At 28.9% G+C, this 12,910-nt stretch overlaps 4 protein-coding genes across 9 annotated transcripts in view; 3 read left to right on the top strand and 1 right to left on the bottom strand.

Annotated features, from left to right (window-relative positions):
* The window catches only part of LOC105150915 (agrin), a 717,341-nt gene that overhangs the window by 306,326 nt on the left and 398,105 nt on the right, over positions 1-12,910 (bottom strand). The window lies entirely within an intron of this gene.
* On the top strand, positions 333-2,948 carry LOC147907566 (uncharacterized). Its single transcript, XM_087412738.1, has 3 exons — positions 333-2,578; positions 2,698-2,784; positions 2,853-2,948. The coding sequence occupies exons 1-3, from the start codon at positions 1,514-1,516 to the stop codon at positions 2,946-2,948; spliced, it is 1,248 nt and encodes a 415-aa protein (XP_087268864.1). The 5' UTR covers positions 333-1,513.
* On the top strand, positions 5,712-9,163 carry LOC147907565 (uncharacterized). The gene is given in 4 exon segments (XM_087412732.1): positions 5,712-6,719; positions 6,935-7,021; positions 7,090-7,174; positions 7,177-9,163. Coding segments are annotated over 4 exon segments (1,203 nt in total). The 5' UTR covers positions 5,712-5,714; the 3' UTR covers positions 7,203-9,163.
* Positions 9,172-12,621, top strand: LOC147907564 (uncharacterized). The gene is given in 3 exon segments (XM_087412729.1): positions 9,172-10,170; positions 10,306-10,455; positions 10,457-12,621. Coding segments are annotated over 3 exon segments (1,221 nt in total). The 3' UTR covers positions 10,529-12,621.

The raw sequence follows: 12,910 nt of genomic DNA, 5'->3' as shown, positions 1-12,910 counted from the left end.
TGTGTGTAAATGTGTTCATACAATTACAAATATTAGACCTTGAAATCATAAAGAAAAAATGTCCTACACAAAAAAAAATGTAATAAATCAGAATTGTTATTAATCATTCTTTAAGAGTTATTAATTCATATTATGCAATGCTTCCTGTTGTGAGTGTGTCTAAAGGAGTTGATGTATGGCCTGTACGTTGCAGCAACATATAATCGGTACATTGAAATTTATGAAGTTATGTATAATTTCTTTATGAATTTTGTTTTGTAGATATCAAGTACGGATCGAACAGCACTATGATTACTTCATGCCTAATACATGATTAATTCTTGCTATTTAACTCTCCATGAACCTGCAGGCTATTCTATAACTCTTAACGCAAATTTCGCTATCATTATAATACTGCTGCGCACTTCTTTCACTATAGTAAAAAAGCTGCCTAGCGACGTTATAATGATAATTAAATTTGCGTTAAGACTTACAGAATAGGTCTGCAGGTAGTGTGATATATCCCAGCAAGATGAATTTCTATAACTTCTTCAAAAGTACCGCGTGCATGTTGCCGATTTCTCGTAACTGAAGAGTACGTAGTTACCAATCATACAGCATGGTATGAGATATATATCCACGTATATGATCCATGTTGATTTTTTTATCTAGTTCGCGGAGAATTAAACTACAGCAACTACTCGCAATTTTTAAATTAAACGTGTCAAGTATAGCTCGCATAAAAGGAATTATAAAATCGCCATTAAAAAATCTAAAAGAAAATGTCAAATTAAATTTTGAAGCCATGATAAAGAGAACAAAAAGGCATAAATTTCTCAACATTTCATACATACATTTTAAAAAATATGTATGTACATTAATAAAAAAGTTGTTATTAACAATTTTTAAGAATCATTAATCTATTTAAATATTATGTCGACGATTACAATTTAATGTAATTAAATGTATATAAGTTAGCACATTACAGTATTTAAAACAAATGTACCAGTTAGTGGACATGACTCAACCATTAGATAAAATAATAAAAATTTTATAAATATTATGATGCAAATGACTCCAAATAAAATTGTTTTATTAAATTTTTATAAACATCAAATTTATTTAAAATTGTACATATCATTAAAAGCTTAACATTAAAAATTTTTATCATTTCATTCAAAAATTAAGTCACATCCACGAACTGATCATTAACCAGTACATTTCCTCAGATATTATTACATTAAGCACTGCACTTTACAAAAAGATCGAAGAGCACCATGGTAACTTTATGACTAACATGCGATAGAGTAATGTCTCACTCATAGTAGAAATTGGTTGTAGTATTATACAGAATTTTGTCACGTGCAAATAAAGAGAAGTTTCAGTTCAAATATTTATAGTGAAATAATAAACTCAAATTGAATTTGAAAAAAGAATCCTGCAGTCACTCGCTCACAATTTAATATCGAAGTAAGTAGATAACGTCACTAATCTTTTTAGGCTGATACTTCTTCAACATAAATTACGCGAAAATATGGCATTTTGCAGATCATCTTTAGTTATATCTTTGATATTTCAGAAACAAATAATAGGCAAAATGCAAAAAAAATGGTGGCTATTCTACGCTACGGATTTTCAAACATTGATGTATCCATGTTTTACCTTTTGTCGCATTCTTGGATTATTCCCGTACAAGATTAATAATTTGACTTTTGAGATTTCAAAACCACATTATATCTTATCAATTACTATTACTTGCGTTTTATGCGTTCTCGACTTAATAATCTTGAAATACAAAAGTTTTGCAAAAATGGACTTTGAGACAGCAACCATTTCTTTTAGGAATTACTGCTTCAACATATTGATCGCTTTTTTAACAGTCGTCACACTCGTCATGAGCAATCCGCGAATGCGCTTGCTTCAGACTATAATGGAGATTTCTTCGAGACTATCTCCGAAGTCGTACCAAAAGTTATCCATATTAATTCACACTAAAGATATCTTTGGTTCTTTCTATCTTATCGGTCTAATTTTAACATGCTTCTATTATCTGAGCTTCAATATCATAAGCAAAATATTTTCAATGTACGCAATTCAATTGATATTTCAAATGGATATGTTATACATGAACTGCGTTTGTGTATTAAAAATCTGTTTCGAAAACATTAATAACAATCTTCAATACATGCAAGAACTCATAATAAATAGTAAACCATATATCCCTACGTTATCTTATTACAAACAAAAAAATCCACTCTTGACGAAGTTTAAGATTCTGAAAAAACAATATATGATAATCAGCAATACAGTACAGATGCTAAACACGAGTTTTAATGTGCAATTACTTATTTCGATGATTACAACTTTTGGTCAAATCAGTATGGATCTATATATCTATCTAATCAAGTGGCATGATGGGTTAGTCATCAATTTGAATGGACAATTTGGTAAATTGTTCTTATCAGCTACAATTTATTATATAATAAAATTGATGTTAATTGTGTGGGCCTGCGAGACTTGTAAGAATCAGGCTCAAGAGATCCGCATTACAATTCATGACGTCCTTAACAGAACCAAAGATGAGCAAATCAAAGATGAGGTAGTAAAATGAAATTTAATGTATACATTACTCTTATATCTTGTTTCTATATAAATTCACTTGAGTATAGAAACGTTTATAAATCTTGCACTTAATAATTTTGCCATCTAATATTATAGCTGCAGTCCTTCTCTTTGCAAATATTACATTGCAAAAACATATTTTCCGCCAAAGGTTTCAATATAGATGCAACGTTTCTCGCTACAGTGAGTAATGGATTATTTACTTCAATTAATGAAATATATCTTGTATAATTATTTTTTTGTGCTTTTAGATGGTGGGTACCATTACCACATATATATTAATTTTTCTGCAATTCATGATCATGTCACATTCCTGCGATAAAAAATCTACAATCAATATTACATAATGTAACTCCAAAAAGAAAATAAATAAAATTAAATAGTAATTTCGGTACATATTATTTAATAATTAAGAAGATTTGCTTTATAATATATTTTATAATTATACGTATAAACTTCTAAATTACATTTGAAAAATAAATAACTACTGATCAAATTAAATGAATGTCTTAAATATTTTTCATTAGAACTTATGATGTGACATACACGTGCGCGAGTAAGTATCTCAAATTTTTATGTATGTTAATTTTTCTGCAATTCTTGATCACATTCCTGCGAAAAAAAATCTATAATCAATATTACACGAATAACGTAATTTTATAAAAAATAAAAGAATTTTTTTTCTATATATCTAAAATTTTACGTACAAATTATAATAATACGATTAAGTTTTTCAAAGACTATGTAATATTATTACTAATATCGTTTGTGCGTCTGACAAACATATTATTCTGTTTCGTTATTCTTCTAATACTATAGGATAGCAACTTTGAAATTAATTTTTATTCATAAATTGTATGATACCCATTAATTCATCAGCTAAAAATCATATTTATTTGTTCTAATCTAAATAATAACATCATTTCTAATTAATTTTATATATTGAGAATAAGTTTCCTTTCTTAATGAAAAAGATGTATTTATTTAAACAAACCGATACAAAATGAGTTCATTCAAAATATGCTCCATCGAAAGCGACAACTTTCTCCCACTTTTCAGGTAATAAACGGATTTCTCAAAGGAAAAAATCTAATTCTTTTGAAGCGATTCATCAAGCCATTTTTTGATACCTTCATAAGAATTGAATGGTTCTCCAGGAAGAGCCAATTGCATGGACCAGAACAAATAGAAATCTGAAAGAGCAATGTTCGGTGATCACAGCGGGTGGGGCAGAATTTCCCACTTCACTCCTTTCAAGTATTTCTTGACCGGTTTTACAACATGTGGCCTAGTATTGTCATATAGCAGAATCAGCTTATCGTGCCTATTATCCCATTTCGTTTTTGTTTCAAAGTTTAGTTCAAATAAATCGCCTCGAACGAATGCCAACTACTGGGCTCAAAAGCTTAAACACACACCTTTCAAATACATGTATTGCCATTTTATCACAATAGCATTGCACACAAGCAATGCTATTAACTTTCTCTAATGAGCGGAAACTTATTCCCATATCCAATAATAAATCTACATTATATATAATTATAAAACTCAATTCATTAATGTTATTACCTTTCCATCTCTCACCACAGCATTATCAGACTTTCTTAGAATACGCACATTAAAATTCAATATTATTTTGGTGTACAATATTATTTAATAATTAAGAAAATCTGGTTTATAGTATATTTTGTAATTACATATAAAATTATATATAAATTAAGTTTGAAAAATAAATAACTATTGATCAAATTAAATGAATGTCCTAAATATTTTTTATTAGAACTTATTAGTGTGACATACACATAGACACATGCGCGAATACTTCAAATTAAGAATACAAAATCTTAAAATCGTGATAAAAAGAACATATGTTTCTTAACTCTTTGAAGCACACATTTTTCTTTTTAACCTTTTTCTGTGAAATTTGGTATACGAGGGTTTTTCAGGTCACTGATTACGAATCCAAAGACAAAGTATAAAAATATTGCATCCAAGATGCCGCCTTTAAAAGGGTGAATTAAAAATTCTTAATTAAAATGAATTGTAATAAAGGAAATCTTAACAATTTCTCTATGATTCTCCAATTATACTCTGAACAATCTCCCATTATTAAAATTGGGGTACCGTGTAAACCGCCATACCTATCTATAAAACAGACCATGAGTTATTTATTTAATTCTTATAATGTTGCACGATAGTATCAAATAGCTCTATTGGAACTGAAGAAAAACTTTTTAAAAACTATTACATATTTGCGTTACACATTTGCTTCTTGCAAACGCCGCAGAATAGCATAAAGTAAATATGCATATAATTCAATAAAAATGTTTTATAACGAAGTGAAACGTTTCTGAAATATCTTATATACATTCACTTCTAAGTACTTTATACAGATAATTTCTGTAAAAGAAAAAGAATAGGAATACATAGCATTATTGCTTATCATGTTAGTTTTGGAGCCTATTTTGTCAGACGCTCATTTTTGCTTATCTTACAAAAAAAATTAATTATTGCAAAATTGCAAACAGTATTACAAAAACTACTTATACTACCTGATGGAAGACACTTTTCAGTTTGTATTTATGTTTTTAAAGTATTATTTTTATCTTTTGTTTAAGAAATATTGTCTAAAAATAAAGTGGTATGTCGGAATTGATACTTTCCTCTACTATATAATCCATAAGCATTATTTTGACAAATATAATGTTAATAATATATAGTCAGTGCATTACGGAAATTACATATGATTACAATAAAAACTGTGTTTTTCAGATAAGAGATCGAAGTGCACCATGGTGACTTGACAACTCACATATAATAAAGTCACTCTTCGTCGCAATAATACTCGCAGTATCAAATAACAACTTATCAGGTGTAGATGAAAAGGAAATAGATTATTTTGATTGACACGTTTGACACGTTTGAAAATTTAAAAATAGAAATTAAAAAAATAATCCTGTAATCTCACGCTCGCATTAATAATTACAGTGAGTAGACAAACATGATTAATAACCTTTATATACATATAACACAGATGTTTATTGTTCACAAACAGCATTTAACTAACCATATTCAGCACGCCATTAAAATTCCAGAAACGATAGAGAAACAAAATGCGAAAAAAATGGTCGCTATTTAACGCTACGGATTTTCAAACTTTGATGTATCCTTGTTTCACTTTTGGTCGCATTCTTGGATTATGTCCGTACAAGATTAACAATTCTACTTTTAAAACTTCAAAATCACATTATATATTATCAATTATTGTTACTTGCTTTTTATGCGTTTTCAATATGATATTCTTAAAATACAATAAAATTTTTACGAAAATTAATTTTGAAACTGCAATTATATTTCTTGATATTTACTACTTCAACATATCAATCACTTTTTTAATAGTCATTACATTCGCCTTGAGCAATCCGCGAATGCGTTTACTTCAGACTATAATGGATATTTCTTCGGGACTGTCTCCAAAATCGTACCAAAAATTATCTAGATTAATTCACACCAAGGATATGTTCGGTTTCTTCTATCTTACATGTCTAATTTCTATATATTTCTATAAAACGCGCCATAATATCTGGAACATAATGTTATCAACATATGCAATTCTGTCGATATATCAGATGGATATGCTTTACATAAACTGTGTTTGTGTATTAAGAGCTTGTTTCAAAGACATTAATAACAATCTTCAACAAATGCAAGAACTCATGAACAATAAACCACATGTCCCTATGTTGTTTTATTACAAACAAAGGAATCTATTTTTGATAATGAAGCTTAAGATTCTGAAGAAACAACATATGATGATCAGCAATACAGTACAGATGCTAAATACGATCTTCAGTGCGCAACTACTTACTTCAATGATTATAACTTTTTGTGAAATCAATCTAGGTCTGTATATCTATCTAGTCGAGTGGCATGATGGGTTTGTCATAAATTTGAATGGACAAATTAGTGAGATGATTCTATCAGGTATAACTTATTACATAATAAAATTGGCGTTAATTGTGTGGGCCTGCGAGACTTGCAAGAATCAGGCTCAAGAGATCCGCACTACAATTCACGACGTACTTAATAGCGCCAAAGATGAGCAAATCAAAGATGAGGTAATAATAAAAATGAAATTTAATGTATATATTTTTCTTATAATATTTTGTTTCTGTATATCCAGAGACACGGTAGTGTCTCGGCGCTAAGAAAACGCGTAGCGTTTCAGAGCGAGACTGTATCGGGTATCTTTATTAATTTTACTTGAGTATAGTTACGTTTATCAATCTTGTTAATTTATACTATTTCATAATTTTGCGATCTAATATTACAGCTGCAGTCTTTTTCCTTGCAAATGTTACATTGCAAAAATATATTTTCCGCTAAAAGTTTTAATATAGATGCAATGTTTCTCGTTACAGTGAGTAATCGATCGTTTGTTTTAATTAATGAAATCTATTTTGTATAACTATTTTATTTTGCTTTTAGATGGTGGGTACCATTACCACATATATGTTAATTTTGCTACAATTTCTAATGATATCCCATTCTTGCGATAAAAATTCTACAATCAATATTACATGAACAATGTAATTCCATAAAAAAAATAAATAATAAAGAAAATGTTTCCCATATATTTACAATTTTACATGCTAATAATAATTGATTATAATAATTGAATTAAGTTTTTCAAACATGTAATGAAATCGAATCATTATTATTAATATCATTTGGGCCTGACAACTTACTCTTCTATTTTGTTAACCGTTATTAATGTATTACTTTTTTGCCTCTTGTCACAGCGTATTAGAGTTTTTCAGAATACGCGTAATAAAATTCATTAATATTTCGGCGTACAATATTATATTTAATTATTAAAAGAATCTAGTTTATAATATTTTAATACTTTAATAAGAACACTAATTACATATAACATTTCAAATCAAGTTTGAAAAATAAATACTGCGATCAAATTAAATGGTGTGTTCCAAATATTATTTATTAGAACTTGGTGACATGTACACAAAACATGTGAGCAAATACTTCAAATTAAAAATCGTAATGTCATGATAAAAAGAATAAAGGTTTCTTCTACATTGTATATAAATAATAAAAAATGTACAGCACTGAACCAGGAAAGTAAAATTAACTAATTTATAAAAATTATTAATTTTTGAAATACTACAGTAGTCAATACTTTTTATTCTGATATACATAATGTCAATAATATATTGTTAGCATGTTACAGAAATTGCATACGATTACATTAAAAACCATATTTTATAGATAATAGATTGGAGACCACTATGATTACTTGACAACTAACATATAGGTATAACAAAATAAAGTCACTTTTTGTCGCAACAATTCCGTAGTATCAAATAACAACTTGTCAGGTGTAGATGAAAAAGAAGTAGATTATTTCAATGTCAAGTTTATAATGAAAACATAAAAAGTTATAATGAAAACATAGAAATTTAAAAAAAGAATCCTGTAATTTCACGCTCGCAATAATAATTACAGTAAGTAAATAAACATGATTAATAATCTTTAATCTTTATTTATATAATATAGATGTTTAGTGCTTATTCACATACATCATTTGACGAACCATATTCAGTACGTCATTAATATTCCAAAAACGAGAAAAAAACATGCAAAAAAATAGTCTATTTAACGCTACGGATTTTCAAGCTTTGATACATCCTTGTTTCACTTTTTGTTGCATTCTTGAATTATACCCGTACAAGATTAACAATTCGATTTTTGAGATTTCAAAATCACATTATATCTTATCAATTACTGCTATTAGAGTTTTATGTGTTTTCTTCATGATATTCTTAAAGTACAATAAAATTTTTACAAAAATTAGCTTTGAAACTACAATCACATCTGTTGAGGTTTACTGTTTCTACATATTAATCCCTTTTTTCACAATCATTTTAACACTCGCCTTGAGCAATCTGCGAATGCACTTGCTTCAGACTATATTGGACATTTCTTCGGGACTGTCTGCGAAATTGTATCAAAAGTTATCCAGATTAATTCACACCAAGAACTCAATGTTGATAATAAATCAATGTTGATAATAAAGAAAATGTTTCCCATATATTTACAATTTTACATGCTAATAATAATTGATTATAATAATTGAATTAAGTTTTTCAAACATGTAATGAAATCGAATTTTATCGAATTTATATGATTATATTAAAAACAGCATATAGATAACAGATCGAAGAGCACCATGGTTACTTTACAACTAACATATGATAAAGTATAAAGTCACTCTTCGTCGCAATAACTGCTCGTAGTATTAAATTACAACTTATCAGGTGTAGATGAAGAAGTTTGTTTTGGTTAATATATTTATAGAAACTTAAAAACAAAAACTAAAAAAGATCTTACAATTACACTCGTATTAATAATTACAGTGAGTTGATAAACATACATTAAACTATATTCATATAATATAGATATAATATAGATGTTTATTGTTTATTCACACATAATATTAGACTGAACCATTTCAGAACGTGATTAATATTGAAGAAATAAGAGGAAAATAAAATGCGACAAAAATGGTCACCATTTTACGCTACAGATTTTCAAACTTTGATGTATCCTTCCTTCACCTTTTGCCGCATTTTTGGATTATTCCCGTACAAGATTAATAACTCAATTTTCGAGATTTCAAAACCACAATATATTTTATCAATTATAATAACTTGTGCTTTATGCGTTTTCCAACTGATGTACATCAAATCCAAGATTTCTACAAAAATCGACTTTGAGAGTGTAATTACGATTATTGTGACTTCCTGCTATTGTATATTGATCGTTTTTTTTGCAATCGTCACACTTATCTTGAGTAATCCACGAATGCGTTTGCTCCAGACTATAATGGAGGTCTCGTTGAAACTGTCTCCGAAATCGTACCAGAAGTTATCCAAATTAATCCACATCAAGGACATTTTCGGTTTTTTCTATGTTATCGGCCTAAATTTTATAGTATTCTACAAGATGGACGAAAATATCTTGACTTTGATATTTTTAATATACACAGTTCAATGGATATTTCAAATGGAGATGCTGTATGTAAACTGTGTTTGTGTATTGAAAGCCTATTTCAAGAAAATTAACAACGATCTTCGACTTATGCAAGAAATAGTAAATAGTGAATTATGTACTTCCACAATATCTTATTACGAGCAAAGAAATCCATTTCTGATAAAGCTTAAGGCTCTGGAAAAGCAATATATGATGATCAGCAATACAATACAGATATTAAATGCGATCTTCAGTGTACAAATTTTTGTTACAATAGTCTTAACTCTTTTTGAAGTCAGTCTTGAATTGTATATTTATGTAGTCAAGTGGCATAATGGATTAGTCATCAATTTGAGTGAACAGGCTGTTGAAATTTTCTTGTTAACCATGATTTTTTACACTATAAGAATGATGTTAATTTTTTGGGCTTGCGAGACTGGAAAAAATCAGGCTCAAGAGATCCGCACTACGATTCATGACGTACTTAACAACGCCAGAGATGAGCAAATAAAAAATGAGGTAGTAAAAATTTAATTCAGTTTGTACTTTTTTTATATAATGTGCATGTATGCTAATACGGTTTTTCTACATTGAATTTATTTGATAATTTCGCTTTTTATTTCTATTTAATAATTTTGAGATTTAACATTATAGTTGCAGTTGTTTTCGTTGCAACTATTGCATTGCAAACATACATTTTCCGCCAAAGGTTTTAATGTGGATGCAACATTTCTCACTACAGTGAGTAATCAATTGTTAGCTTTAATTAATGAAATGTATCTTTTACTCTTTCTTACATTGCTCTTCAGATGGTGGGTACCATTACTACATACACGTTGATTACGTTACAATTCTTGATCGCGTTATATTCTTGTGAGAATCTGCAATTAATATAATAATATTACAAATAATATAATTTCTTAAAAGGAGATGGATCATTATATATGAAGAGAATTTTATTCGTATATTGGTAAATAGTTATTTGTATACATATTACAGCATGCATACATATACATATATACGTATGCACATACATGATTTTGTATTACACACACGCTAGCGCGCTCAAGCGCATAAAATATTAATTGTGAATATTAGTATTAATATAGAGAAAGTATTAACATTAAATGTTAAATAAATTATTCTTACTTGTTGTGTATTGACATTAAAGTCTTAATAAATAATTTATTATTATTTATTATAAATTATTGATATTGTACATATTTAAATGTATTGAAGGTGCGAGACGGAATAAATTTTTAACAAAGGTATATGCTATCGACTAATTCAATATCTTAATTATTAAAACAATCAAATATTCTAACTGCTTTTTATATTAAAATTAAATTAATTAATCCCAAATATTAGATCAAAATATTACTATAAAGTGGGTAAAATAATTGATGTTATACGTTGTTCTGCGATATCTTACAATTAGTAATTTTTTTTTCTATTAGTTCATCTAATTGTAAATTTTTGCTCGCTACATTTTAGAATTTTAATATAGGGGAGATCGGAATCAGTTGACTATAAGGATAAGTAGAATAATTGAGGCTACATTAAAAACAAAAGTAGCGTAAACGTGTCTGAGCACGCTGCGCTAAGTCTGCAGTAATATCTTGTTGCGAACACATCTATAATAGAAGTTATGCCACAATTTAAAAAAATCATACACCTAAGTAAATATTTTTATTCTTAAAGTTTTTATAATTGTATATAATCGTATACGATTTCTACTTAGATAGTAAGTAATTCTTACTTAATAAAGTCCAACAGATTTCTTTTGTTTATATTGTCTTTGTTATCGTATATTGTTAATGTTTTTAAAAAATGGATGGATGGGGATAATAGACTAACCACAGCACTGTATGACTCATTTAGTACTTTCTCAAAATTTTATTCCTTTAAAGAGATTTTTCTCAATGGTAAATGTTATAAGTTCAGTTTCCTCATGTTCAATCTCGAAAACTAGACTCATTCGACGTTTTTTTTGCATGAAATGAACAAATTTTGCAAAAAGAAGCATTGTTTTGCCATGCGAAGCAAATATAGGTGCGTCCCAAAATTTTCCCAACTTTTGAAATAAAACAACAACGGTTTACTTTTTTTTTCAAATTCAAATTGTTTATTCAAAGTAGTCCCCGTCGGACTCAATACAACGTTTGGCACGATCTAAAAGCATTTCAAATGAGTGTTTTATGTCGTTCAAAGGCACGTCCTTCAGAATAGTGGTACAAGCCCTTTGGATGTCTTCTACGTCCACATACCGCTTTCCTTTCATAGACAAATGCATTTTGCCGAATAGGTAGAAGTCACAAGGTGCCATATCAGGCGAATACGGGGAATGGTTGATTGTTAAAATGTGATTTTTAGTCAAAAAATCAGTGACAAGTGTCGAACGGTGAGATGGCGCATTATCGTGTAACAAGCGCCAACTTCCTCCTTCGCGATATTCTGGCCGAATACGACGAATGCGGTGCACCAAACGCTTCAAAACGCTTACATAGAATACAGCATTAACTGTTTGGCCTGCTGGAACGAATTCTTTGTGCACAATACCCTTGGAATCATAAAAACTTCGATGGAATTTTCGTTAATTGTCGATTTTGGGCGACCTGTATGTGCGTCGTCATTTATGTCCTCACGACCGTTCTTGAATCGCGTATACCACTCATAAACACTGGCACGGGCTACACAATTATCACCATAAACTTGTTTCATCAAATTATGGGTTTCGGTAAATGTTTTACCAAGTTTAAAACAAAACTTAATATTGGCTCTTTGTTCGAAGTTCATTCTCGTACCGATGTATACAACATACTGACACTTGAGACGCCATAACTTCGTTTCCACTGAACCAAATGTCATGAAATTTTTACTGGAAGTCAGCTAGGGATGTACCTTTCAAACGCGCAATCGAACACACGGATGGCGCCACCCGACCTATCCCTATTGAAAAAGTTTGGAAAATTTTGGGACGCACCTTGTATGTATTTAAAATAAATTTTTATAAAAGTTTTATCAATATGTAGCCAAAGATGTAGCTTAAAATACATTAATTTTTATTTTAATAATCTTAGTCGAATTACCCCGATTCGATGGGCTAGTTGAATGAGATGGAATGCATTAGAAAATTTTTTTTTTATATTAGTTATCAGTTTCCCCTTATTATTAAAATATTATTAGATAGTAAATGTATGTAGTAACTGGTGTAGAATTCATTTTTTCGATAAGTCTTTTAATTTCGTCTGTAAAAATT

The sequence above is a fragment of the Acromyrmex echinatior genome, chromosome 13 (assembly GCF_024713525.1).
Source record: "Acromyrmex echinatior isolate Ae372 chromosome 13, ASM2471352v2, whole genome shotgun sequence".
NCBI classification, from domain to species: Eukaryota; Metazoa; Arthropoda; class Insecta; order Hymenoptera; family Formicidae; genus Acromyrmex; species Acromyrmex echinatior.
Note: the sequence above shows the minus strand (reverse complement) of the source record. Positions and strands in the feature narration are given on the sequence as shown.

Excerpts from the sequence above, each read along its gene's own strand:
- LOC147907566 (XM_087412738.1), top strand. The coding sequence starts at position 1,514 with ATGGCATTTTGCAGATCATCTTTAGTTATATCTTTGATATTTCAGAAA. Across the intron at positions 2,579-2,697 it reads ATGAGCAAATCAAAGATGAG|CTGCAGTCCTTCTCTTTGCA; the intron begins GTAGTAAAATGA and ends CTAATATTATAG. Across the intron at positions 2,785-2,852 it reads ATGCAACGTTTCTCGCTACA|ATGGTGGGTACCATTACCAC; the intron begins GTGAGTAATGGA and ends TTGTGCTTTTAG.